Genomic DNA, 26,944 nt, shown 5'->3' with positions numbered 1-26,944 from the left:
ACGCCCAAGATATTGTGCCACCGTTGTACTGGAAAATGTACCCGCTGTTGGACTTCCTATCTTCACGGCATTCCGCCCAGTCAGCATCGGCATATCCCACAAGTTCGGAAGGTTCTCCAATATTGCTCAGGCGTAGCTTCATGTCGCAGGTTCCTTTCAAATAGCGTACCACTCTCTTTAGCTCATTCCAGTCCTGTTGCGATGGATTTGCGGTCTTCCGGCTCAGTATTGATATCGATGCAGAAATATCCGGTCTTGAATTCACCGCCAAATAAAGTAGCTTTCCAACGATCTGTTGATACACCTGATTGTCCGGGAGTGGAGTTCCTTGATCAGCATGTTTCTCGTAACCAGGATCCAGCGGAATACTTGATGGCTTTGCGTCTTGAAGGTTGGCACATTGAACTACATCAGCTATGTACTTCCGTTGACTGATGAAGTAATCGCCGGCTTCATTACGTTCTACGTCCAGTCCCAAGTAACATCGAATATCTCCAAGGCTTTTAATCTCGAACTCGCTCTTCAAGGTTCGTTCCAGGATGTCTACGATCATTGGATCTTCGCTAGCCGCTATGAGATCATCCACATAAATAAGGACGTAACTCCACTTGCCATTCACGCATTTCCGGTACAAGCATGGGTCAGCTTCGCCTTGTTCGTAACCAATGGACAGCAGTACTTCGTGAAGCCGTTGATTCCAGGCACGGGCCGCCTGTTTTAATCCGTATAAGCTTTTCTTCAAGCGGCAAACCTTGTTTTCAGCATTCTTGACTGCAAACCCTGGAGGTTGTTTCATAAATATCTCCTCCTCAAGTTGCCCATGGAGAAAAGCGGTCTTCACATCAAATTGTTTCACCATCATTTTTCGCTTGGCAGCCACACTCATCAGCGTCCGGAAAGTTGCTTGTCGAACGACGGGAGCAAAAACTTCGTAGTAGTCTGTACCGTAACGTTGACTAAATCCTTGGGCCACTAATCTCGCCTTGTAACGTTGAACTTGTCCATTCGAGTTTCGTTTCCGTGTGAAAACCCATTTGCAGCCAATAGCACGTTTTCCCGGGGGCAGGTCAACCAGTTCCCAAGTTTGATTCGACTCGATAGACTGCAACTCTTCCATTATTGCCTCTCGCCACTGCACCTTCTGGGGGCATGACAGTGCTTCACGGACGTTTCGTGGCTCCTCCTGAACTTCAGCTTCGGCACTACAAGCATACTTATTCGGCATCTTACCTTTGGTAGATCTGGTTGATCGTCTCAATTGCTCGACTTCATTATCCGCTTCAAGCTCCACAAAGGTGTCTTCGCTAGATGTGCTTGTATTGGCGTCATCAGAGAACCAGTATTCATCGTCAGAATCGTTCGCAACTCCACAGCCAAGTTCACGATCACCTTCAGGTTCAGCATCACGACTAGCTTCCAATGGCACAACAACTTCTTTCAAAGAATCATCAACGTTAACCACATTGGAGGATTGCAGGAACTTCACGTCACGGCTTATGGTCACTTTTCCAGTAGCGATATCCAGCAAACGATAAGCTTTGGACTCTTCACTGTAGCCAACAAACTTCAGTTTGATCGCCTTTTCATCCAGCTTGACCCGCTTCTCACCAGGAACGTGACAGTATGCATCAGTACCGAAACGACGGATGTGCTTGAGACTTGGTTTCGATCCGAACCATCGTTCGTAGGGGGTTCCTTCAATTGCCTTTGACGGTAGGCGATTTTGTAGATAATTCGCTGTCATCACTGCTTCTCCCCAAAAACGTTTGTGCAAATCAGCATCAATCAACATACACCTTGCCATCTCGACCAAACTTCTGTTCTTGCGTTCTGCTGTTCCATTCTGCTCGGGCGTGTACGGTGCTGTGTACTGAAATTTGATTCCATTTTGCTTCAGATATGCTTTCACATCGTTTCCGGTATACTCGCCGCCTCGATCCGAGCGTATGATCTTGGGTTTTCGTCCAAACTGAGTCTTCGTCATTTCTACGAACTCTTTCAGCTTCGATAGTACTTCTGACTTCCTGCGCAAAACATAAACCGTTGTGTACTTGCTATAGTCGTCTATTAGTGTTAGGAAAAACCTCCTTCCTCCTGGAGTTGCAGTTCGCATGGGGCCACAAACGTCACTGTGCACTAGTTCCAGGATTTCACTTGACTTGCTCTGGGACGTCTTCGGAAACGGGAGACGGTGCATTTTTCCCTTTATGCAAACTTCACATTCACTGCTGCAGTCACACCTTTTGTACTTCACACCGATCGCCAAATCGCTCAACTTCTTCACAGCTTCACAATCACGGTGGCCGAAACGCCGATGCCATTCATGGATACAGTGTTCTCCAGACGTAACCAATGATACAGATTCCTTCAACGTTTCCAGGACAAACAAGTTGTTTCGCTGTTTTGCTATGGCTCCAACGACTCCATTTCGTGAAATTTCCGCACCGTTACGATCAAAACTCACCGTGTAATCCTTTTGTACTAAACGCTTCACTGACATCAGGTTTGATTTCATTTCTGGTACAAACAACACCGCATCCATCGTAACCGTTCGCTTATTTCCAGCATGGTCCAGCAATTCAAGCTTTCCAGATCCACGGCCAGAGGACTTCACTTTGGTTCCGTTTGCTACCCAAATGTCTTCACGTATACCTTCATCCAGTGAATCGAAAAAACTTCGGTAGTTTGCGATGTGGCACGTAGCACCTGAGTCCAGGATCCAACGTTCATCTCGAGTAGCTGAATCTTCAACGCAGAAACCCCAATGCTCGTCATCGTCGCCTTGATGCACACTGTCGACTTTCTCCTTGGAAGTTTTCGATCTCTTCTTCTGTGTTTCTTTCCAGGCCTTGAATTTCTGACAATCCACCTTTTGATGACCGGGTTTCTTGCAGAAAAAACATTTCATGACCTTCGGACCAGTTTGAAGCGCCGTTTCTGAGTCTTCAATGCTTCCACGATTTCTCCGCTTGCTCCACTCATCAACTAGCTTACCTTTAACAAGATCCAGCGTCAAATCGTCTTCAGATCTGGCCTCCAATGCCGTCACAAGCGTATCGTATTCTTCAGAGAGACTGCTGAACATGATTGCCACCAGCCAACTTTCATCCAGTACCTTGTCGGGCTGAAGTCCGTTGAGTTTGTCGAATAGTTCCACCAATCTTCCGATATGGATCTCCATGTCACCGTTGTTCTCCAGTCGCAGCGCACAAATCCTACGCATGATCGAGACCTTGGTACTCAGAGTCCGCTTCACATGGAAATTCTCCAAACTTTTCCAGGCTTCAGCTGCAGTCTTGGCCTTCCTAATGTGGACGAGCTGACTATCCTCGACGGCCAAACCAATTGTCGCTAGGGCTTGTTCGTCTTTTTCGGTCCAATTTGCAGGAGCAGGGTTCGGCTTCGGTTCATTGACGACCTTCCAGCAACCTTCTTTGGTCAGAAGCAACTTCATTTTGAAACTCCAGTTGTCGAAATTCGAGCCGTTCAACTTCGGGAAACACACCATCCGATCGCCCATTTTGATCTGCTACTCCTGGATTCGTCAACTTCAAAAAATCTTCAACAACCTTGTTCTTGTTCCGGATTCACAGCCCTGGGCCCATAACCTCTTGGAAGGCAAGTGTGGATTTGAACCGGGCAAGTAAAACTGAGACTAACAATTGATAATGTCTGTATTTGTTGAAGGTTTGAACGAGAATAAATTACTGTGTGAACATTACAAATGTCTTCAAATAACAAATGACTACTGCGATTGAACAATCTCAGGTTGATCATACGATAGCACTATCCAATACAACTTGTGTATTGAAAATTGCCTCAATCATTATTAACCCTTATGTGGCCGACAGGGTACCCGGGTACCCAGCAGCCATTTAAAAAGCACGGTGTAGAAAAAAGCAAAAAGTTTGTCGGACACATAACGGTTAAAAGCACTATTAAAGAACTTTCTTTACCTGTCATTGCAAGAATTTTGAAATTGTGTGACAAGCACTGTGATACACTGTGGTAAGGACGGGTCAGGAAGTGGACGATGTTTTCTATAGGAATTCCTCCAGGAATTTCTCCAGAAATTCCGGCGATTTCTCTAGGAATTCATCCAAGGATTCCTCTAGGGATTCCTTCGGGGATTCCTCCAGGAACTCATCAAGTGACTCTCAAGGAATTCTTTTACGATTCCTCCTTAAACTCCAGGGATTCCTCCTGAAACTCTTCCATAGATTCATCCAGCAATTTCTTCAGGAACTGCTCCAGGAATTCCTTTAGGGATTCCTCCAGGAATTCCTTCCTCTAGGAATTTCTCCAGCAATTCCTTCAGAAATTTATCCAGAGACTCATCCAGCGTACACCTCAGGGATTCTTCCAGGAATTTCTTTGGGGATTCCTTCAGAAATTCCTTCGAAGATTCGTCCAGGATTTTTTTCTGGAATTTCTCCAGCAATTTCTTCTGGGATCCCTTCAGCAATTCCTTTTGGCATTTCTTCAGGAATTCCTTCGAGGATTCCTCCAAGAATTCCATCGGGAATTCCTTGAAGAATTCCTTCGGGGGTTCGTCCAGGAATTCCTTCTGAGATTCGTCCGGGAGTTCCCGAAAGAATACCCGAGGATATTTTCTTATGGAAATCTTGGGATTCCTGGGAAGTTTTCTGGATGAATTCCTTGGAAACTTTCTGAAAGAATTCCGTTTGAAATTGCCAGTCGAAAGTCCTAAAAAAACCCTGAAAAAATTCTGAGGATATTTCAAGACAAATTTGTGGATTAATTTCTGAAGAGATTCCTGGGTAACTATCTGAAGGAATTTCTGGGGAAATTTGTGAAAGAATTTCTAAGGACATTTTCTAACGGAAATCCTGGGGAAATTCCCGGATGAATCTCTGGATAATTCTTGAAGGAATTTCTGGGAAAATTCGTGGAGGAAATCCTGGGAAATACCCCAAGGAAATTCCAGAGGAATTTTCTGAATGAATTCAAAGAAAACATAATGAAGAAATTCTGAGAGTGATACTTGATATAAATTTTTGAAGGATTTCCTGTGGAAATTTCCTGAAGGAATTCCCGAAAAAATTCCTGAAAGAATTCCTAGAAAAAATGTTAAGAAATTGTTAGAAAATTTTTTGAAGGACTTTCTGGAGGATTTTCTGGGGAAGTTTCTGAAAGAATTCTTTGTGAAAAAATTTCTGGGAAAATTGATTGTGATTTTTTTGCGGAAATTTCTTGAGGATTTACTGAAAAAAATCCTTTTGAAATTCCTAATGGAAATAATGGAGAAATTCCTGATAAAAATTTCTTAAGGAATGATTGAAGAAATTTCTGAAGAAGTTCCTGGGGAAATTGCTGCAGGAATTCCTGAGGAATAATTTCTGGAGTTATTCTTTGGGAAATTTATGATAGAATTCCTGAGGAAATTTCTAAAAGAACTCATGGGAAAGTTTCTGAAAGAAAGGTTCGTTTTTAAATATAAATTTCTTAAGGATCTCTGGATATTTTTTTGAAGAATTTCTGAAGATATTCCTAGAGGAATCTCTGAATGGTTCTTGAAGGTATTTCTTGGAAAATTGCTAGAGGAGGTCCTTGGAAATTTCGTGGAGAAATTTCTGAAAAAAAACTTCCTGAAAGAATTTCTTGGGAAAATAAGAAAAAAAATTCCTTTGAAATTCGTAATGGCAATCTTGGGGCACAAATTCTTTCAAGGATTCATCCAGGACTTCATTTTTCCAAAAAATCTTTAGAATTTCATCCAAAGAGTAATCTAGGAAACCCGTAAAATAATCCTTCAATGATTCATTTAAGATTTTTTAACTCCTCCAAGAGTTCATCCTAGTGTTTCTTCAAGAACTCCTGAAAATGAGTCCTTCTTTAAGGATTCTTCCAGGCAATCCCCAAAGAATTCCTTCAATGGATTTTACAAGAAATCCTTCAAAATTTTCTCACTAATTCATGCAGAAATCCAGGAATTACTCCAAAGATTTTCCTAAAGCACTCCTCAAAAATTTCTACAAGTATTTTTCAAGGATTTTTTTCAAACATTATTTTGAGAATTCCTTCATGTACCTCCAAAGATTACTCGAAAGATTCTTCCAGAAATTCAACCTAGAATACCATCATAAATTCATTCAAGGTTTCTAATAAGGAATCATTCAAAAAATCCTTTTAAAGAGTTGTTCCAAGGAGTTCCAGAAAAAACTTCTACAGGAGTCCTTTTTGAAAGTTCATCAAAGGATTCCTCTCAGACTTTGTATAAACGCTTTGTGACGAAAAAAATTTTCGGCTGCGCCGCTATTTTGAACTTACGTAACAAATTGAGTGTATATATTTACGAAATGTGAATGTTACATAAAAAAAAGTATGATTGAACATCGAAAACCCCTCCCAGAGCAAATTTCTGGCTACGCCACTGCCTGGAGGAATAATATGGCTTGAGGAATCCCTGATAAAAAATGGGAGCACTGTAGGAAAAATGTCCAAAGAAATAATTTAAAAAAAAGATTTCTGAAGGAGAAATTTTTGATGGATTTCTGAAGCAATAGTTTATAGAGGAATTAATAAATGAATATTATCTGGAAGAATCATTGAAGGAATAATGTAGGATTCCCATTCCTTCAGAAAATACTACATTATTCCTTCAATGATTCCTCCACATATTTATTTGAGGGTTACAGGCTCGATTATCGGTCGGTCCAGGAACTACCTTGAGTATAGAGTATCTTTGTGCCTGCCACACGATATACACATGGAAAATGGTCACTGGAAGCTTCCAGTTAATAACTGTGGGCTGAGAAGCTGGCTTTGTCCCGAATGGGACGTTACACCAAAGAGAAGAATAAAAACCAGAGTTAATTCGGCATATGTACGGAAATATTAGGAAGGCAGAAACGGCCACAACCATGGTGCATGGTTTGTTAGCCCTGTTATATGTTCAACGAATTATTACGGTTTTTTTCAAGCGAGTTTTCGGATGCATTTTATTGATGTTCGCTATGACCAACGCATTTAAATATGAGATTATTAACAAAGAAAGCCATATATAATTTACTACCTTCCTATATACACATATGTAGCATTGTCGATTTACACTGAATGATAACTTGATAAATAATTGGCAATGGTGAGATTAATCCACAAAGTTACAATATTTGATTCCTACAATCGAACGTAGTACTATACACGAAGGAATGACAACCATATCTTAGATTTCAATTTCAATTCCGCACAGCTGTTCCGATCCGTTATTTATACACACAACAAACTAACGTACGACGTCGAAATAGCCCAGCATCTAACTTCTACAAGGTGAGGAACTTACTTGGTTGACACACGGATACGCTTGTTCCATGCAAAGTTGACAGCGTAGTTCTTGACGCGATGCTTCTTTAACACTTCAGGATTACCGACAAACCATCTCCATCCGTTCCGTTCGCAATGGTTGGATCCTCCGATCCGAATTACGAACTGATGTTCGACCGTGGATCACCAGTCGACGACCACCCCATTAGGGGGTTCTCCCAGCGCTCGCGGTTGTCAAACTCAATGCTCCAGTGGTCCAGATTGTCCGTTCCGCTTTGCATGCCATTTTTGGCTGGCAGGAAGATGTGCACGCGACGTTCCTTAACGTGCTCCTCCGGGATGCCGGAAATCGTACTCAGATCGTCCTTGGTAGGAACGGCAATGGTGCCTGCCTGCTTCTCCCGCTCGCGGCGCTCTACCTCGTCGGCAATAACCAGCTTGGTATCGACGATGGGGGCTTCCTTCTGCTGACGGGATTCCTTCAGCGCCATAAACAAGGTGGAAAACGATGCCGTCGTCCATTGCGTAGTCACCGCGCGGGACAACGATAGAAGGATTGGACTCATGCTACTATCGGAAAACCGTCGGAATAAACACGATTTATGTGTTGCTTCTGGCCGAATCAGATGGAAAACCTTCTTTGGTAACATCGTGACAAACTCGATCGAAACTTTCCGTCAGGCTCGAGCTGCCTTGTGGGAATCCAACCGGTTAATACCGGACCCATGGCGGGCGTTTACAGTTGTCATCACATGCACCGTGCAGCTCTTCCCAAATGAAGACAGGATCAGTTGTTTTACTATGCAGACGCTGACTGGGATCTTGGCCTTCGGAAGCAAAAGCGATGTCTCAACACGCAGGTTTTTCGTCGGTGTTGTGATGTGTGGCTAGGAATCAGGCCGGAAAGGCCCTCTTGCTGACGCCGGATCATTCGTTGACCTTGCGAGGGTGGCTTCTTTTCTCGTGCTTACCAGCTTCCAGCACCAAACTTAACTATTTACTACACTACTTGCGCGAAATGTAACGGGAATGGCAAAGAATGGAAACTGCGGGTGCGTTCACGAAACGTATATTTACGAACAGAGAACAAAAACAAAACTTCGGTTGGAATAATGTTTCGCTGCATTCTTTTTGCATTCGTTTTCTTACACGCACACAATTTTATGTGGCTGCGTGCTAATACGTTCCTACCGATTTTGGTGCTTACGGGGCGAGGTACTAAATTTAATCCGAGATTTTAAAAAATCCGTATCAAATCTCGTATTAACGCCCGTGGAGCTTATCACCATAAGAGCATTAAGAATGAGGTTTATACTCACACAGCCCCAGGCATCTATGTTCTATCAAGTGGTGGGTTCTATGATTGTATAGGAGTATCCGAAAACTCCCTGGAGTTAAGGCCATCTGATCAGCTACAACTGTTATCAGTGATCTATTGGAACATAACGAATGAAATTTATGCTTAAACAGTCTCATGTAGCTATGTGCTATCAAGTGGTAAGTTCATCGTCAGTTTGAGAATCTCCACGAACTTCCTTAAGTATAGGTCATCGGATCTACTAATGGTTGCCTCTAAGAGATTTACGTAATAGAGGAAAAGTTAAATGGGCTTCTATATTCCCCTGAAACCGCTTTGAAGACCATTGAGATACCTTGAAACGCTTTGAAATGCCCCTAGAACCCCCATGAAATCTTCATGAAATTTACATGAGAGCCTCTGAACCCCCCCTGAAACAACTCTGGAACCTACTGAAACGTCCTAAAACACATTGAAACGCCTTGAAACGCTTTGAAACGCCTAAAAAACCTTCATGAAACCCCATGAGCTTCTGAGGCCCCCTTAACCCTCTTAAAACGCTTTGAAACGCCTTGAAATGCCTTGAAACGCTTTGAAACGCCTTGGAACGCTTTGAAACGCCTCTGAAACCGCAACGAATCCTGCGAGAAATTCACCTGCGAGCCTCTGAAGCCCCTTTAAAGCCCTCTTAAAACCTACTAGGACGCCCTTAAACGCATTAAAAACCCATGAAACGTCTTGAAACGCTTTGAAACGCTTTAAAATGCTTACTAAACCCCTACAAACCACTTGAGAGCCTCTGAAACCCACTAAGACCCCTGTGAAATCTACTGATATGCCCTGAAACGCCATGAAACGCATTTAAACGCCTTGAAACGCCTCTGAAACCCCCATGAATGCTCCGTGAAATTCACCTGCGAGCTCTTAAGGCCCCCTAAGCCTTTTGAAACGCTTTGAAACGCCTCTGTAACCCCCATGAAACCTCCGTGAAATTCACCTGCGAGCCTCTGAAGCCCCCTTAAGCCCCTCTTAAACCTCCTGAAACCATGAAACGTCTTGAAACGCCTTGAAACGTCTTGACACGATTTAAAACGCTTTTAAAACCCCTACAAAACCTCCATGAAATTCACCTGAGAGCCTCTGAAACCTCCTAAAACCCCTGTGAAATGCCTCTAAAACCCCTTTAAAACCTCCGTAAAATTCACCTGAGTTCCTCTGAAGCCCCCTAAAGCCCCTGTGAAACCTCCAGAAACGCCCTTAAATGCATTGAAACGCTTTGAAACGTCACTGAAATCCTCATAAAACCTCCGTGAAATTCACCTGCGAGCCTCTTAAGCCCCCTAAAATTCATCGGAAACCTTCTGAAAAGCCCTGAAACACCAAGAAACGCATTCAAACGCTTTGAAACGCCTCTTAAACCCCCATCAAACCTCCGTCAAATTCACTCTGAAGGTCCCCTAAACCTTCTGAAACCTCAAGGCCATGAAACGCATTGAAACGCCATGAAACGCCTTGAAAAATTTTGAAACGCATCTAAAACCCCTTATTAAACCTCCGTCAAATTCACCTGCGACCTCCGAAGGTCCCCTAAACCTCCTGAAAACTCATGAAAGGCCATGAAACGCCCTGAAACTCATTGAAACACCTTGAAACGTGAATTTCAAATAACTCAACGTACATATGTACAGATGGGTAAATTATTGGTTAAATTGGGAAAAAAATCCACAGCTCAGGTGAGATTTGAACTCACGACCCTTATTCGCTAGACAAGTGCTTTACCAACTAAGCTACCGAGCCAACCCGGCAACTTAGTTGTCATAAGGTTCAATTCTAATATCATCTATATCATCTTCCCCTAAATCGCAAATATAACCATCTCTGTTGTACTAAGTTGCCGGGTCATTAATTGGCTCGGTAGCTTAGTTGGTAAAGTACTTGTCTAGCGAATAAGGGTCGTGAGTTCAAATCTCACCTAAGCGGTGGATTTTTTCCCAATTTAACCAATAATTTACCCATCTGTACATATGAACGTTGAGTTATTTGAAATTCATAATTGACTACACGGATTGGTATTACCGAAAATTTGCACTTTGAGTGAGTCGTTTTCGAGCATCGTAGCGTAGTTATCCGTCGTATCAAACAGAATGCGAACGACGCGTTTGATCGCCTTCCAGGTAGCAATTGTCCTTCCTCTACAAGTGGTTGGGGAAGCGGTGCCTGTACGATAGGCAAACAGTTTCAAACAATAAACAAATCGCTTTCGCTCTTCGTACATATGTACAACAGAGATGGTTATATTCGCGGTTTAGGGGAAGATTATATAGATCGATGAGATAAGAATTGAACCTTATGACAACTAAGGGGCCGTTCATAAACCACGTAGACTTTTTGGGGGGAGGGGGGGTCTGGCCAAAGTCTACGCTCCCTACAAATTTCAATTTTTTTGTATAGACAAAAGTCTACGAGGGGGAGGGGGGTCTGAGATGGCCAAATTTCGGTCTACGCGGTTTATGAACAGCCCCTAAGTTGCCGGATCATTAATGGCTCGGTAGCTTAGTTGGTAAAGCACTTGTCTAGCGGATAAGGGTCGTGAGTTCAAATATCACCTGAGCTGTGGATTTTTTCCCAATTTAACCAATAATTTACCCATCTGTACATATGTACGTTGAGTTATTTGAAATTCATAATTGACCAAACGGATTGGTATTACCGAAAATTTGCACTTTGAGTGAGACCTTGAAACGCTTTGAAACGCCTCTGAAACACCTATGAAACCTCCGTGAAACTCATCTGAGAGTTTCTGAAGCCCCACAAGACCTCTCTGAATCCCCCTGAAACGCCTTGGAACATCTCCTCTCCTCTTTTTGGCGTAACGTCCTCACTGGGACAAAGCCAGCTTCTCAGCTTAGTGTTCTATGAGCACTTCCACAGTTTTTAATCGAGAGCTTCCTCTGCCAATGACCATTTTGCATGTGTATATCGTGTGGCAGGCACGAAGATACTCTATGCCCAAGGAAGTCAAGGAAATTTCCTTTACGAAAAGATCCTGGACCGACCGGGAATCGAACCCGTCACCCTCAGCATGGTCATGCTGAATACCCGTGCGTTTACCGCCTCGGCTATATGGGCCCCAATGGAACATCTCTGAAACACAAATGAAATCCATGTGAAACGCACCTAAAAGCCTCTGAAACCTCCTGAAACGCTATGGAACGCCTCTGAAACTCCCGTGAAGTTCACCTGAGAGCATGTGAAGCCTCCTAAATTGTAATTGTAATTGTTTTATTTATTCATAACGATAACCTATTGGATGTACCATATATAAGGTCAAGGAAATTAAAGTCCTAAAAACCCTCTGAAACCTCCTGAAACGCACTGAAACGCCTGGAAACGCCTCTGATCCACCCCCCCCCCCCTTGCCAAACTCCCTTCAAATCCCTCGGATCATTCTGAAAGCCACTTGCCCTTCTCATACTTCATTGCAACCTTGAAATACAAGTAGAAGTGAATCCGTTTAGATAAAAATTCAATTTAGGCAGTCCCAACTCGTTACCTAAATGGAGGTTCGGGTGTGTGGGGAAGATGTCTGGAGTCCAAAAATGGTGGCCAAAATATCCAAGATGGCGTTCTAAAACCCAAGATGGTGGCTGGTTAATGGTGTTTTATTCTCCAAAACTTTGCAATATGGGTATATTAGGTATGGGGAAGAAGACTGGAGTCCAAACATGACGACCAGAGTTTCCAAGATGGCAGACTAAAATCCAAAATGGCGGCTCAAAATTCAAGATTGTGGTTTTGAGGTGTTTAAGACTTAATTTCTGGTGCCTTGAAATGAATGTTTGTCAAATGTGTAAAAGTGCGATATTCATCGATATGCCAATTGAGTTTTGTTCAAATGGGTTTTCTAAAGCACGAGAAATGCGCCATCGCTGCTAGGTGGATTAATTAAGGTATTTTTTTGCAAAATTCCAGAATGCAGTTCAAAAAATTGTATAAGATTCCTTCGGTGATATTCTGTTCAATAGATCAACAAAACTTGAATTATCCTGATTAGGGAGTTAATGGATCTGATATCAGACCCCGCTGATTTTCAAAATTAATGGAACAGCGCTCCAATGTCTTTTCTACACCGTGTGTTAGCATACATGTGAAAACAGCTAAGCAATCACTAACCTAAACACCAAAGACGCAAAAAAACACTATCATAGATTATCTTTTGTAATTTCAGCAATAGTAATTGGTTTGACAGAATTCATCAGTTGGTGTACACCGGAAATGTTGTCGATTCATTTTCCGACACAGCACTAGCGAATCCACTGCCGAATACTTATATACATATTTTGATACCATAATTCATTGAACTACCTTCAACGAAAGCTCAGTAATTCCAGTCTAATGCGAAAAGCTCACATCACTCAATCAGATCTCATTTCCGGGCAATGAAATAATTACACACATGAGTTCCGATCACCATTATTATCCGTCCGGGTTTTGATGTAGCTTCACAGCTGGCCACAACAAAGTAATGAATACACAAAAATGTCCTTCCTCTGACACGTACACGCAGTCAACAACGTGGGCAACAGCAGGGAGGACAGAGCATTAAGTATTCAGCCAAAGCCCGAAAAAATAAAAACTGTCACATCACACGTGTGCCAAACCGAGCACACCAGATGCGGGATATAACGTGGTGCGTAGAGCGGAACGTGCGTGTATTACGTTGCCAATAGTAATATCCAATGGATACCAACCAACCAGACCACATCGGAAGGGATTAAAATTTCAGAAAACTTTTCCTCTGGTTCATTTTTTTTATCACTTCCGTTGTCATGTTTTGACATCACGTATTACATCAGTTGTGCAAGCGAAAAAAAAAATATGTATTGGCATTTTATTTTCCGTCGCTTAATCGTGACACCGATGTTAAATCCTGCCTCAAATGTAAGCATATTGATACACCCGGTTGACATTTGTGGTTGCTTTGTACCTGGTTTATATTTTTCAGGGTGTACGTAGAATAAAATTGCTAGAATTTATTGCCACTTTGTTATAAATTCAATATACGAATCCCCCATATCCAACTGTGAAGCAAATTCGAATCCAAGTCATCTTAGCTCAATCAAATTTATGGGGAAAAGTTTCCAAAATTAATGCTATTGGTAAGTAATGTAATCTCATGGATTAGAATGCTGCTGGAATAGGACACTATCGGAGAATGGATCCATCGACAGGAGGAGAAAATCGGGTCCCAGCTCAACGCACGCCAACTGCAAGACGCTACGGTGATATTCCGGAAGGTGGAAACGTAGAAGATCAATGGAGCGACATCAAGAACGCCTTCATCGCAACCGGCGTGAATAATTTGGGTGAGTTACGCACCCAGAGGAAGCAGTGGATCACAGATGATACCTGATAGCGAAGGAACACCATTGGCGCGATAGAACGAGCGAAAACACAAAGAGCCAAAGCCGTAGATCGTCAGCGCTATTCGACTCTCGAGAAGGAAGTGAAACGCTCATGTAGGCGGGACAAACGAGCGTGGGCGGACTCCCTAGCCGCCTAGCCGACGAAGGCGAGACAGTCGCAAATATCGGCGACATTCGTCTCCTCTACGATGTCTCACGTCGCACGAGTGGGATTAAGATAAATGCTACGATGCCCGTGAAAAACACATCTGGACAGCTATTGACCGACAAAATATGACAGGCTTCCTCAGGGATCGCCAAAAATGGTCAAAATGTTGAAATCAAAAGAGATATCGCAAAACATTTTATGTTTTTTTGTGACTCCATACAATTTTTGAGTACTTTAGGCTCCGTGGGGGACCACTTAGCCTTGAGGACTTCAAATTTTGGCATGAAAGTTTTTTTTAGATAGAACGATCGTTCTGCAATATTGAACTTTAAGTATTTCCAACTTTTGCAAAAAGAGGAACGACCTACTGCACAGGTTCTCAAAACTGAAAGCGTAAGTATGATGAAGACATCTTAAAGACATTTAAAAACTAAAAAAAGTGTTGTTCAGTTTTTTTGAATTTTTGATAAAAAGCATTAAAACCTAAATTCTAACCCTTACATAGGTAGCTGGAGTAGACTCTCGTTAAGAAACGATTTAGAATAACAATGCAATTCACCAGTGATATTTTGATAGAGTTTTCGGTATTCAGAAATTAACCGACAAAACTTTAAAAAATCCTTCGAGAGAACTTCTCAAACAATCGAAGTTTCTATTTAAAAGAGTTCTATCATTTTATCTAAAGACTTTTTTTCAGTTCCAACGAAGATTTTTAAAAACATTTCCCTGAGAATTTTATCTAAAAATTGAAGAAAGTCTTTCGAAAATTTCACCAGAATTTCCACCAATTACTTCAGAAAAATTCCTCCAATGTTTCAATGATGCTTCAAACGGTTTCTTCAGAAATTCCACCGAGCTTTCAGCCAAATAATCCTCCTGAAAGTTTACCGAATTTTCGTCTAAGGATTTCTCTAAAAGACTCCGAGAATTCTGTAAGAAATTTATCGGAAAAAGCTCCATTATTTGTTTTGGAATATTTTTGTATTTCGTATATTTTTCGGGATTGATTTATCAATTTCTCCTTCAAAAGTTGATTCCAGGATTCCTCCATAAATTTCTGCTGGATTCTTTTGAAAGTTTCTGCAAGGATCACTCAAATAATGCCTTCAGGAATTATTCCAATGTTGTAAAATCTAAAAAATCGATTAAGAGAAACTGAGGATACAAATTTATATCGTACGAAAATTCCTCCAAAAAAAAAGCTTTCGAAAATTCGAAAATTTTAGTGAGAATAACTATGGGAGTTTTTCGGCTTTCAGTCACGGAAAAAGCGTTGATACTTCTACATCATTGCCAACGTTTCGATCCTTGGGTTGGGATCTTCCTCAGGGCCTGTTATTTATTCAAGAGTATTTGTTAGTTATTGTTGAAATTTGTTAGTTCTGTCTACTACTCACTCGATCTTAATCAATTTGTGATAATCGTATTTTGCACACGATCGTTTGTCGGATTCTAAAAGACACTGCACTTTTCTCGCTGTAGGTTTAAAACTAATGCGAATGTTTGAAATTAAGGTAATATTGTACCGAACTTACTTCATCACCAGCACCCTAGTGGGATGTTGGGTGGGTGGTACGAAAGGGAGACAATCGAGACAAGAAATCAGCGGAACACAACACTGCGGCTGTTATCAATCGTGGGGTGTGTATCTTTGGTGTAATTTGGGTGGTAGGATTTGTTAGTGTGGGTTGGGTAGTTGGGTCAGATGTTTGATCATCTGTTTCTCGTCGATTATTTCGGTTTGTTGACGACGCAATTCTCTCTGCTCTCTGATCTTTTATCGAAGCGAGGAGATGTGCGTACGCACAGCTTAGGTTTAGTGAGAATTCTTTTAAAAGTGGACTTTTTGGCCGTGCGGTTAGCAGTATATGTCGCTATGGGATATTGCGGGTCCCACTGAATGAGGGTTTCATTCACGCTCCAGCAGTTCCGCCAGATATTCATACAAAAGCCTTCAATAAATTTCTTCGAAGAACACGCAATAAATTCATTCTAGAATTTTTTTCAGAAATGTTTACATGAATTCCTCGAACAATTGTTGCTCCAGAACTTTATCACGAAACTCCTCTGAACTACCTTACTTTCAGTCCTAAGAACCCATGGAACAGAGGGCCGACTTGAAAGATCTCCATCCTGGGCGATTGCCAGCCATCGCCTTGACCTTCTCCACTGATACACACCAGGTTTCACTGCCGTATAGCAGCACAGATTTCACGTTCAATTTGAAAATTCGGATTTTGGCGCGTCGACAAATCTAGTTGTTTTTCCATACCTTTCTTGAGCTCGCAAAAGCAGCCCTCGCCTTCTTGATCCGTGCACCTATGTCGATCTTGGAGCCACCATCGGCCGCCATTTTGCTACTAAGATATTGGAAGCTTTCAACATTCTCCACTGATTGCCCAGCTACCGTAAAGCTGGAAGGGTTGACCGTGTTTACATCCAACAATTTGGTCTTGTTGACGTTGATGGTAAGACCTGCCGCTGTGGAGCGATTGGCAAGATCATCGAGCTTGCTCTGCATATCAGAGCGCCGTTGAGCTAGGAGAGCAACGTCATCAGCAAATTTGAAGTCATTTAGGTGCTCCATGGTAATGGGCTGCCACAGAAATCCACGATTTGGTTCACGGTCACCTACCAGGATCTCGTCGATTACGATGAGGAACAGTAGCGGTGATAGTATACATCCTTGCCTCACTCCAGCAACGAACCGGATGGGATCGGACAAGACACCGTTGTGCAGTACTCTGCAAGAAAATGCCCTGTACTGTGCTTCAATGAGGCCGATGATTTTCTCAGGGAGACCCTTGCGCCGGAGGGCTTCCCACATGTTTCCGTGATTGAGACTGTCGAAGCTTTTTCCTAATCAATGAATACCAGGTAGAGAGACTCTTGGAATTCATTGATTTGCTCTAGAATGATACGGAACGTGACAATATGGTCCACACAGGATCGTCCGGCATGGAATCCTGCTTTCTGCCGTCGGAGAGTTGCGTCAATCTTCTCCTGTATCTGGTTTAGGATCACAGGAGCATTATCGCCACTTATCGAATACAGTCAGGTCACCCTTCTTGGGTACCTTCACAAAGACGCCTTGCATCCAGTCGGCCGGAAATGTCGCGGTTTTCCATATGTTGCAGAATAATTGTTGCAGTAGTTGTGCGGATACCACGGGGTCAGCTTTGAGCATCTCAGCTGATATGCGATCGACCCCTGGGGTCCTGTTCGATTTCATGCTACGGATGGCTGTTTCTATCTCCTGCACTGATGGAGTTGACACGGGTAATGCGTCGAACCCTTGGCGGATCTTGCTGAGGTGTTGATGGCTTGGCCGACACTTGAAAAAGGTTTCGAAAGTGCTCGAACCAACGTTTCAACTAGTCAGCCGGGTCGGTCAGTAACTGTCCAGACGTGTCTTTCACGAGTATCGTAGCATTCATCTTGGTCCCACTAAATAAGGCGACGTGAAACATCGTAGAGGAGACGGATGTCGCCGGTGTGTGTATGCAGCTTTCTCGCCTTCATCGGCTAGGGAGTCTGCCCACGCTCTTTTGTCCCGTTTTCATGCGTTTCACTTCCTTTTCGAGAGCCGAATAGCGCTGACGGGCTACGGCTTTGGCTCCTCGTGTTCTTGCTCGCACTATCGCGACTTTGGCGTTCCTTCGCTCCTCTATCATCCTCCAGGTATCATCTGTGAACCTCTACTTTCTCCGGGTGAGTAGCTCACCCAATTTCTTCTTGCCAGTGGCGATGAAGGCGTTCTTGATGGCACTCCATTGATCTTCTACGCTTCCACCTTCTGGAATATTCGCAGCACGGTTCTCTAGCTCCTCGACGAAGGACCTTTCTACGCAGCGTCTTCCAGTCGGCGTGTTTTGAAACGGTGCCCGATTTTCTCCTCCTGACGATGAACCTAGCAATGCGCAGTCGGATCTCGCCGATTAGGAGACGATGATCGGACGCAAAGTCGGTGCTATGTTTGTTCCGCATATCAAGAAGGCTCTGTCTCTATTTTCGACTGATGCAGATGAGGTCGATTTGATTTTCCGTGACACCACCGAGGGAAACCCATGTGACTTGGTGCACTGGTCGATGAGGAAAGAGCGATCCCCCAATCACCATGTCATTGTTGCCACAAAACACTGCAAACAGCTCTCCGTTATCGCTAATTTTCCCGAGACCATGGCGTCCCATGACATTCTCACAATCCGAGTTTTCGGAACCAACCTTTGCAATGAAGTTGCCTATGTGGATCTTGATATCTCCTTTTGGAATCTTATCCACCTCAGTACATATTCAGTTGGCTGTAAAAGTTCCCTCTGTCTTGCATTTCGGCAGCATCGGTTGGCGCGTAACATTGGATCATGGTAAGGTTTGGAAGCCGTGATCTGAATCTGGCTACAATTACCCCTCTTCCAAATTTTTAGTTAAAATAAAAAAATTAAATAAATAAATAAATTATCCACTCGTTAATATGTTCCCACTTCATGAGCGCAGCGTGGACGTGAGCGCTGAGCAGGAAATCAACTCCACGGTGGTGAGTAGCATATTCACCTCGTATGCCAGAGTATATAGCAGAATTTGACCCGACGCCAATCTGTGGTCTCAAAATGTTCAAATTATTGTCAGTTGTTTCGCGCTAAAAGTCGTTGCCGTTGAACCAGTTCGTAATCTTTCATAATCGGTTTCTATAATGGTTTTTGGATTTTGAGAACAATAGTTCATTGGCCTAAGGACCCCTATCCACAGTGGATCCACAAAAGATCTAAAAACTGGTCGCAGTGACATATACCCAACAACAGTACCCAGGCTACACTACAAACTAAGTACACAACTCTTAGCTGGCGGTATTTATCATTGATTAACCCGTGGAAGCATAAGTTAGGGAGTTGTTCGGACCAGAGCTATGTTAGACGCTCTCCTTATCGACTCAACATTTTTCAGCCCAGTAGTGTGAGAGTACGCGAATTTATAAATGATTTAATCATCACGACACTGGCACCGTTTCTTTTTCGAATGGAAACCCAGCAGTTCACGGATTGATTTGATCATTAAATTGAATTATGCTCATATTCACGATTTGCAAATTATTCCTCAAAGATGCGATACAAAATACAAAAAAAAATCTTTCATTAAACTTCCCGACAGCGACAATGAACGATGCGTCATTGCTAGCAGCAGGGAGCAGCACCTTTTATGCGACGAAAATTCACGGTGCGATATTCCTCGCTCGCGCGCCCTCGCGTGCAATCACATCGAAATGTGTAAAGTGCAAGTGCAAATTATAATTGAAAAATTATGCAATTATCGCTTCTACTTGCGCGCAGCCATGGCAGATCGTTCCGCTGGATAAGCGTGCCCCCAGTTTTGATTGTGCTTGACACCGGTGGTGACCGTTTGTGACATGGCGGGTACAACAGCGCCAGCGCTCGTAGAGGATCCTCGGCGGTTCGAAGTCGGGACTCAACTTGACCCCCGTTTCAACCATGTTCCACTAAGGCTCGGTTGGAAACTGTCACCTGGTGGAAAGGCAACGGTAGCCCAACCGGGGCATATAAAAGTGCATCGAGGCGTGAAACGCACCGGACTGGTACTGCAGCCAACTCTGACGAGGACCGTCGCGCCGCCAGTCAGTATAACCACCCGCCGAAGGGGACACATTATCTAATTATTGATCAAAAGCAAATTTGCATATGAATATGAATCACTTCGTCTCGCAATCGCTTTCGATTTGCATTCGGAATCGAGGGTGGATAGTCGAAGGAGGGAGGAAGGAAGGGTGACGTTTTGTTTGCTCAAAGGAATATGAGGTGCATTGAGTGGCGTGAGATGAGTAGTCAGACACTCAGGCGACTGGCCTAGGAGCAGGACGACAAAGGAGTGAAATTATATTGAATAATCAGTGCCAATTGCAATCGGTAGCAGTGTGAAATTTATTTGCAGCGGAGGTGAATGGCTTGCTGTTGAATAAACCAACGAAAACCTTATGATTTTCAAATAACTAAACGTGCATATGTACAAATGGGTAAATTATTGTCTAGCGAATAAGGGTCGTGACTCCGCTAGCAATGATGATTCTCAGTAGTTGCATGTCCGAAAGATTGTGAAACTATTGAGAACTTGAGCTACAGGTCCTAAGCCATGGTAAAGGAGGAAGGTTGCGCTGGCTATTTATTTATTTATTTTATTTGACTATGTCTTCAGCAGTAGCTGTACAGACTGAGTAATTATCCTATTACCTAATACTAGCTTTAAACCTATTTCTACTTATTACAAAATCAAACGATTCAACAGTGTTCAACAATTTAAAACATTTCTCTAAAGGATTGTTCTGACCAAAGAGCGTCCGATGTCCAGGGATCCAAAACGACAACCTTTGACGAGTACGGCGTACAGGTACTAAGAAGTTAGCTTGTTCCAGTAGCGAAGGGCAGTCGATCCGGTTTGTAACAATACCGTAAGCAAACATTCTTTGTAGGAATACTCGTCGATCTTTGAGGGATTCAAGTTTGATCAGTTGGCGCCGCTGGTCATACGGGGGCAGCCTTAGCGGATCATTCCAAGGTAATCGCCGCAAAGCGAAACGGACGAAACTACGTGGCCATCGTGTAAAACAAAAATGGATAAACCCCAATGCCAAGGTGTCATGCCACCCGAGGCGAGGGCTGAATGGTTGAGGGGGTTCTAAACACGCTCAACCGCGAACGGAGCCTGGGGTACACCAGGGCGAACACCCCAGTAAGCAGCCCCTACTGCACTACGGCGGGGCACTGGTGCAGCGGACATTTATTTCCCTAGCTACACGTGGGACCAAAAATGAGTACAAATTCTACAAACAACCTTCAAGGGGACGGCTGCCTCTCTCAGTCGTGTGAGAGCGAAGTGGAGAATACTCTTACCGAAGACCAGCTACACAGTAGTTCGCAGGAGAAGATGGAAATATCCTGCCCCTCAACGCCTATCTCCCGGAGCAGCACATGTATCGACAAAGCTGATCCAGATCTACAACCCCCCTCATTGACCAACTCCAACCTGCTGGACATGGAGGATAACGAAGATGATGGTATAAGGATCGTCATCAACCCCCAAGAACCTTTAGCAAGTACACCCTAAAACGAAAGTACACAGCGAATGAGTAACTTACGAAAAGACAAAGGATTTTTCACTTATATTTGCGTGCGACTGGATCAGCACAAAAAATGTGCTGATCCGGGTTTACACAAATTTGCGTGAATTTTCACACAAGTTTGCATGAAATCTTTTGTCTTTTCGATCGCTGCGTGAAAGTTACTCCTTGCTCTGTGTACATCGATCTTTCCGTGTAGCAAAGGATCCGAAACAAGAGTTCTACGAAAGCCAAGAGCGCTCCGAGCAAGAAAATCTCCACACTCACACGCTCGCAGAGGAAGCAGCTTAGAACTCTCCAGGAGAAGGGAAAAGACCGGAATGAGGCCTTGTCCATAACCCTGAATAAGGAGAGCGAGCCCATTTCCTCAAAACGCTCGAGAAACGACCTAGACAAATCCGCCACAGAGGACCCCAAACAAAAAATGGTGAAGCACCATCTGGATCCGAGTCAGCGCGACCAACAGTCCTCAAACCGCGCGCCTCAGAAAAACGTGTCTGGACAACAAAACCCACCCATGAGGAAAACAGCTGGTATCAGCTACAGTGATATGACCAAAAGCGTGAAGGTCAGGATAATACCCAAAGACTTTCCCACCGTCCAACTCACTACAGCCCAGCTAGACCTTCTACAAGAAGCACTCCTGCTCAGAGTAGTTCAACAGCGAAACGAGCCAATAAAACCCAAATTCAACAACCTCATCTACAAGTCCGGTTACATGATTCTAATCTGTAAGGATCAAGAGACTACTGAGTGGTTAAAGTGAATATCCCCATCCATGAAACCCTGGGAAGGTGCAGAGCTGATGGCAATGGACGAAGTGGCGATTCCACGTCCAGATATGATCCGAGCATTCTTCCCACAAAGCTCCAGGCTCTCGTAGAAAGCCAAAATGACATCACAACAACTAATTGGCGTATTGTGAAACGATCCATTCTGAAAGACATTCATGTCGAATGAATTTTCACAGTAGAGGGTGCGTCGATGGAAAAGTTGAAGAACTCCAAATACACCCTCAACTACCGATTTGTGAAATCCAACTAAGGAAGATTACAGATCAACCGTAAAGATTACAGATCAACCATAAAGGCTAATCTGTCCGCCTCTAAAGGAAAAGCTCGAAGCTTACATGCGACCCCCTGCTCTTGTGGTACTATACCAAAGGTATCTAAACAGGGCAAAGGGGGTGCAAAAAGCGACAGTTTGACCACAGAGGCGAAACTGGCGGGCCAGGTCGCTACAGGGGAAAAAAAACAACCCAAACTGTAACATCAAACGACATCCTGATGATCCGCAAAATCCAAAGCCAGACAGTCGTCGTCCGGAAAAAAGCGGGAACCCCGGAAATGGTGACTAAAGTTCTGCAAGTGAACCTCCACCATGCTGAGAGCGCCACAGGTGTGCTCTGTCGGAGGTTCACCAAAAGAATTTAACCGTAACCCTCATTCAAGATCCATGGGTCAATAAATCCAGAATACAAGGTATTCCACAACACTCGCGTAAGTTGGCATATGATGACAGCCAGCTTTCTCCTAGAGCGGCTATTTTATTACATAACAACTGTAAATACTTTCCAATTTCATAAAAAGGGACATCGTAGCTGTCAGGATGGAGGTACCTTCCGCTAGAGGGAGTAGAGAGATCTTAGTGGTCTCGGCATACTTCCCAGGTGACGTGGACGAAGTCTCTCCTCCAGAAATAGCTGCGCTCGTAGCCTACAGCCACCGACACAACATCCCCTTCGTCATAGGGTGCGACGGAAATGCACATCCCTACTAATAAAAGTAGCTGAATAACAGCTTATGGAGCAAACACTCTTGGAAGACAGCTCGCTTATACTCATATACAGCAAAAATGTTAGTTGGGACGGGTCGTGCAATTTCGAAAGGAAAACATGACGTACGACGACTGTAGCAAATCGTTTCCCATGCGAACGGACTGCTGTGATGCTTCATCTCTCACCCAGCAACACACTCGTTCGTTGCTGCTACCTACAGAAACAAGTGTGTATGAAACATGGGATGATACACTTGGATTTTCGTTTCATTTATGAGTCATTGAAATACTTCAACATGCTAAAAACACTATTTAAACCACATTTTTAAATAGTGGTGCACGCCAATAGAATGATAATTATGTTTTATGAAAGAGGATAACAAATTCGACCACTTGAATCCAATTAACCGGCGCCCGTAACCATTGAGAGACTAGCGCGCACCAGTGAGACACTAATGCTCTGACGGGTGAAGCACAAGCAATGCGACCGGGTGGGAGACTACCGAGTGCTACGATGGGTGGAAAAGTTTTTTTTAATGACCGTGTCATTAGAAAAATGCATGAAACACTTGAAGTGACTCATTCAAATGTTGCATGAAAGTGTATCATTGAAACGAAATTGTACGCCCCTGGTTGGGATCACACCGTATGGGGAAGTACAAATATAAACACCAGAGGTGAGTACCTGTTACAGTTTCTCTCCTACAAGAACATTGACATTTGTAATGTTGGTGATAAGCTCACGTTTGAAATCTCCATTCGTCACGAAGTTTTGGACTTGACTCTATGTAGTCGGTCTATCTCTGATAAAATAAAAAACTGGCGTGTTTCTGAAGAAATATCAATGTCAGACTATGAACACATCATCTTCGAATGGAAAGGGGGTCTAACGATAGAAAAAAAACGTTTGAAGATCCTAAGAAAACTGATTAAGAATCCTACTCAGCTATCCTACAATCCGAAGAGTACATCATAGAAAGTCACATCAAGTCCATAACACAATTGGAAGATGCGTCCAAATCCATTGAAAACAAAATCCTTAACGCCTACCAAGAGAGCTGTCCAACTAAATCAACTAGTTCGAGTAGAGACGTTCCATGGTGGAATAAAACTCTTGAGAAGCTTAGGAAAACTGCGCGTAGGAAATTCAACCGTGCCGCGAACCGGCGATTGGAGCCTATACAGGAAGGCCCTGGTGAACTACAACAAAGAAATAAGGTCAGCCAAACGGAAATAGTGGATTCTAATGTGTGAAAGCATAGAGAATACACCCGTAGTGGCCAGACTCCAAAAATTTTTTTCAAACGACCACTCCAATGGTGTGGGTAGCCTCCGAAAGACGGATGGTTGATGAGTTCGGCTGTGACAGCATCCTTACTTGGTTTTGAGCAGTCCAATGACATCATTAAGTTTCCTCAGTGTGGGTGTTGGATCATTCCCGTCCTCTGCTGCACTGACGTACCTAGTCACTTCCTTGGAGTCTCAGGCCTACATTCTCCACTCCATTCAGAGCCTCTTCGAATTTGTGCTTCCACCTTTCAATCACCTCACGTTAGTCCGTCCAGGGTCTCACATCCTTATTCCTGTATATTTCCGTTCGCGACACGAAAGCGTTACTCGATGCGTTGAATTTCTGGTAGAACTTCCGTTTTCTTGAGAACGGCACAGCAGTTCCATTACCCCGCACACCATTCTTCTAGGCGGCGTTTCTTCTTCCGAAAGAGGTGGGTCTGTTCTTCTCCTCTCTACACTCCTCGCCAAAGCAATTGTTCGTTCGATTCTGCTCCATGTACCACGATGTTTCTGGCTACGTGTCGTTGATGGCTGCTTTAACTGTACTCCAGCAGTCTTCAAGAGAGACCATATTGAGCTCGCCCTCAAGCTGGGAACACAGCCACAGATTCTGCGCGTATTCTGGGGTGACATCCGGTTGCTTCAGCCGTTGTACCGTGGTGACCGTTGGTACCGTACATTGTTGATTACGGAGAGTTTTTGGTGCAGTTAGGCTATTGTCAGGTCAGAGTCTGATAGGAGTCTGATAATGTCGGAGAAGTGCCGTCCATCAATCAGAACGTGATCGATTCGTGGGAGGTTGTCGTGTTGTCTTGTTTCGTCAGCTTTACTGTGCCTTATTTTAGTTATCATGTATCGTTCACGTTTGCTAAGACGCTGCGTTACGTCCCCGCTTCTCCCTATAGAAATGTGTTCCAACCAGCGACAGCCTTTTCACACGGAAGGCATGAATCACAGTGCGTGCGACTCATTCTGACATATTTATAAATTCATTCGCCCTTCTGAACCCGTCGTCGTCGTGAAAGAAAGCAACTGAATGGCAAACCTTGTGCGACTCAATCCTGATGCGCTGCGCTGTCAGACGCGAAAATTGGAAAATTAATGCCCAACACTGGTGCTACAAATTTACGGCTCGGTGAAAAATTTCCCGAATTAAAAGCTTTAGCGCATCGCTCAATTTGATCTCGTGACATTTAGAGAAGTTGGTGCGGCGTGTCTTCGCGTCTGGTGTACGCGGGAAATCGTCCCCCGTCACCATGCAGTTCAGCGAAGTCCGTCTCTATTAATGGAAAGTGCTTGGGCGGTGCGTTTCTTTGTCTTCCGATGATGTTCGCCACGCCGCCATCCAGTTTGAAGTAGTGGGAACATGTGCCCCAGTGAAAGAGATAAATTAATTCATTCATAGAACCAGACTGGGGCACTGCTGCTGCTTCCACGGACGGGTCTGTTCAAAAGAACATTCAGGGGGAAAATCGCCGTTAATTAGTCAGTAGAAGTAGGGAGTTCCATTCCTACGCGCCGGTTCTGCTTTTCCCGCTGGCAAGCAGTCAAGAATTTCTCTCGATGGTTTAAGACGACTTTAAAGATTAGCTTCAAATTTGTTTACACGTCGTCACAAAAATGCTCTACCATTTGAAGTGGCTTCTTAAGCGGCGTCCTGACCTACCGAACTCTGAAGAGCGTTTGACCTAGTTTATTCCCCTACTTGTTCTTTGAAATCAATGCAAGGTTTATCCATCCTTCAAAAACACAACACTCGAGATTAAAAATCACCTCCATTCCAGGGAAGAGCACAAGATTCGTTATCAGATAAGATGTTTCTTGCACTGCTGTCGAGAAAAAGATACACAAAAAGCACCTCCAGTATCCCATTACCTAGGAGGACGGTGATGCTGCTACAGCTACATCGTTAAGCAGTGGAAAATCAATATCCATCCCTTCGTGAGCCAACCAACGAACGAGGACGATGTCAGAAAACAAAGCGAAGCAATAATGAAAAATAAACCCTTCAAAAATCTAGGCTAAATGATAACAATCTTATTATCCGGCTTTCATCACAAGGAGGTTGTCCTTTCACACGGTCCCTCGGAAAGTCCTTGGCGTGTGGCACCGAAAGAAAAAGGGAAGAAGTTGAAAGTTGAACGGAGGCAGCTCAAAAGAACTTGCCTGCGCGCTGCTTTGAACAAGAAGGACTCTCTTGTGTGGGTGTCACTGTGCTTGGTGCGCCTTCTTGTTCCAGGTTGCCCGAAGGACTGGCTTCCCAAGGATGATGATAGCTCTTTTGCAGTGTCGTTACATGAACACAAGCCTGGAACGACGGGCGCATTGCATTTTGTATTTTGTACCTGTTGAGCGGACGATTGTGACGGTCATTATCTATTTAAAAGGCTCCAGACGCTGGAGGCAATCGGCGAACGATAGGAGAGTAGATAAAAAATGCTCGGGGTTTTTAAGAAATTGGGCTTCGCTTCAGTATTCGATAGTTGAGAAATTGGGAAATTGTTTATACACTTTTTTGTACAGGCCTTTATATAGAAACCCCTCTTATTCTCGGTAAACGAGCGAGTATTCAGAAAAACCATGACTTAAGGCCGGCA

At 43.7% G+C, this 26,944-nt stretch overlaps 2 protein-coding genes across 2 annotated transcripts in view; one reads left to right on the top strand and one right to left on the bottom strand.

Annotated features, from left to right (window-relative positions):
• LOC109398423 (transmembrane protein fend) overlaps positions 1-26,944 on the top strand; it is a 711,615-nt gene that overhangs the window by 415,218 nt on the left and 269,453 nt on the right. The gene's annotated exons all lie outside the window — the stretch shown is intronic.
• On the bottom strand, positions 6,996-8,575 carry LOC109400156 (NADH dehydrogenase [ubiquinone] iron-sulfur protein 4, mitochondrial-like). The gene is given in 2 exon segments (XM_062845062.1): positions 6,996-7,427; positions 7,430-8,575. Coding segments are annotated over 2 exon segments (633 nt in total). The 5' UTR covers positions 7,935-8,575; the 3' UTR covers positions 6,996-7,299.

Source organism: Aedes albopictus, chromosome 1, assembly GCF_035046485.1.
Source record: "Aedes albopictus strain Foshan chromosome 1, AalbF5, whole genome shotgun sequence".
NCBI classification, from domain to species: Eukaryota; Metazoa; Arthropoda; class Insecta; order Diptera; family Culicidae; genus Aedes; species Aedes albopictus.
Note: the sequence above shows the minus strand (reverse complement) of the source record. Positions and strands in the feature narration are given on the sequence as shown.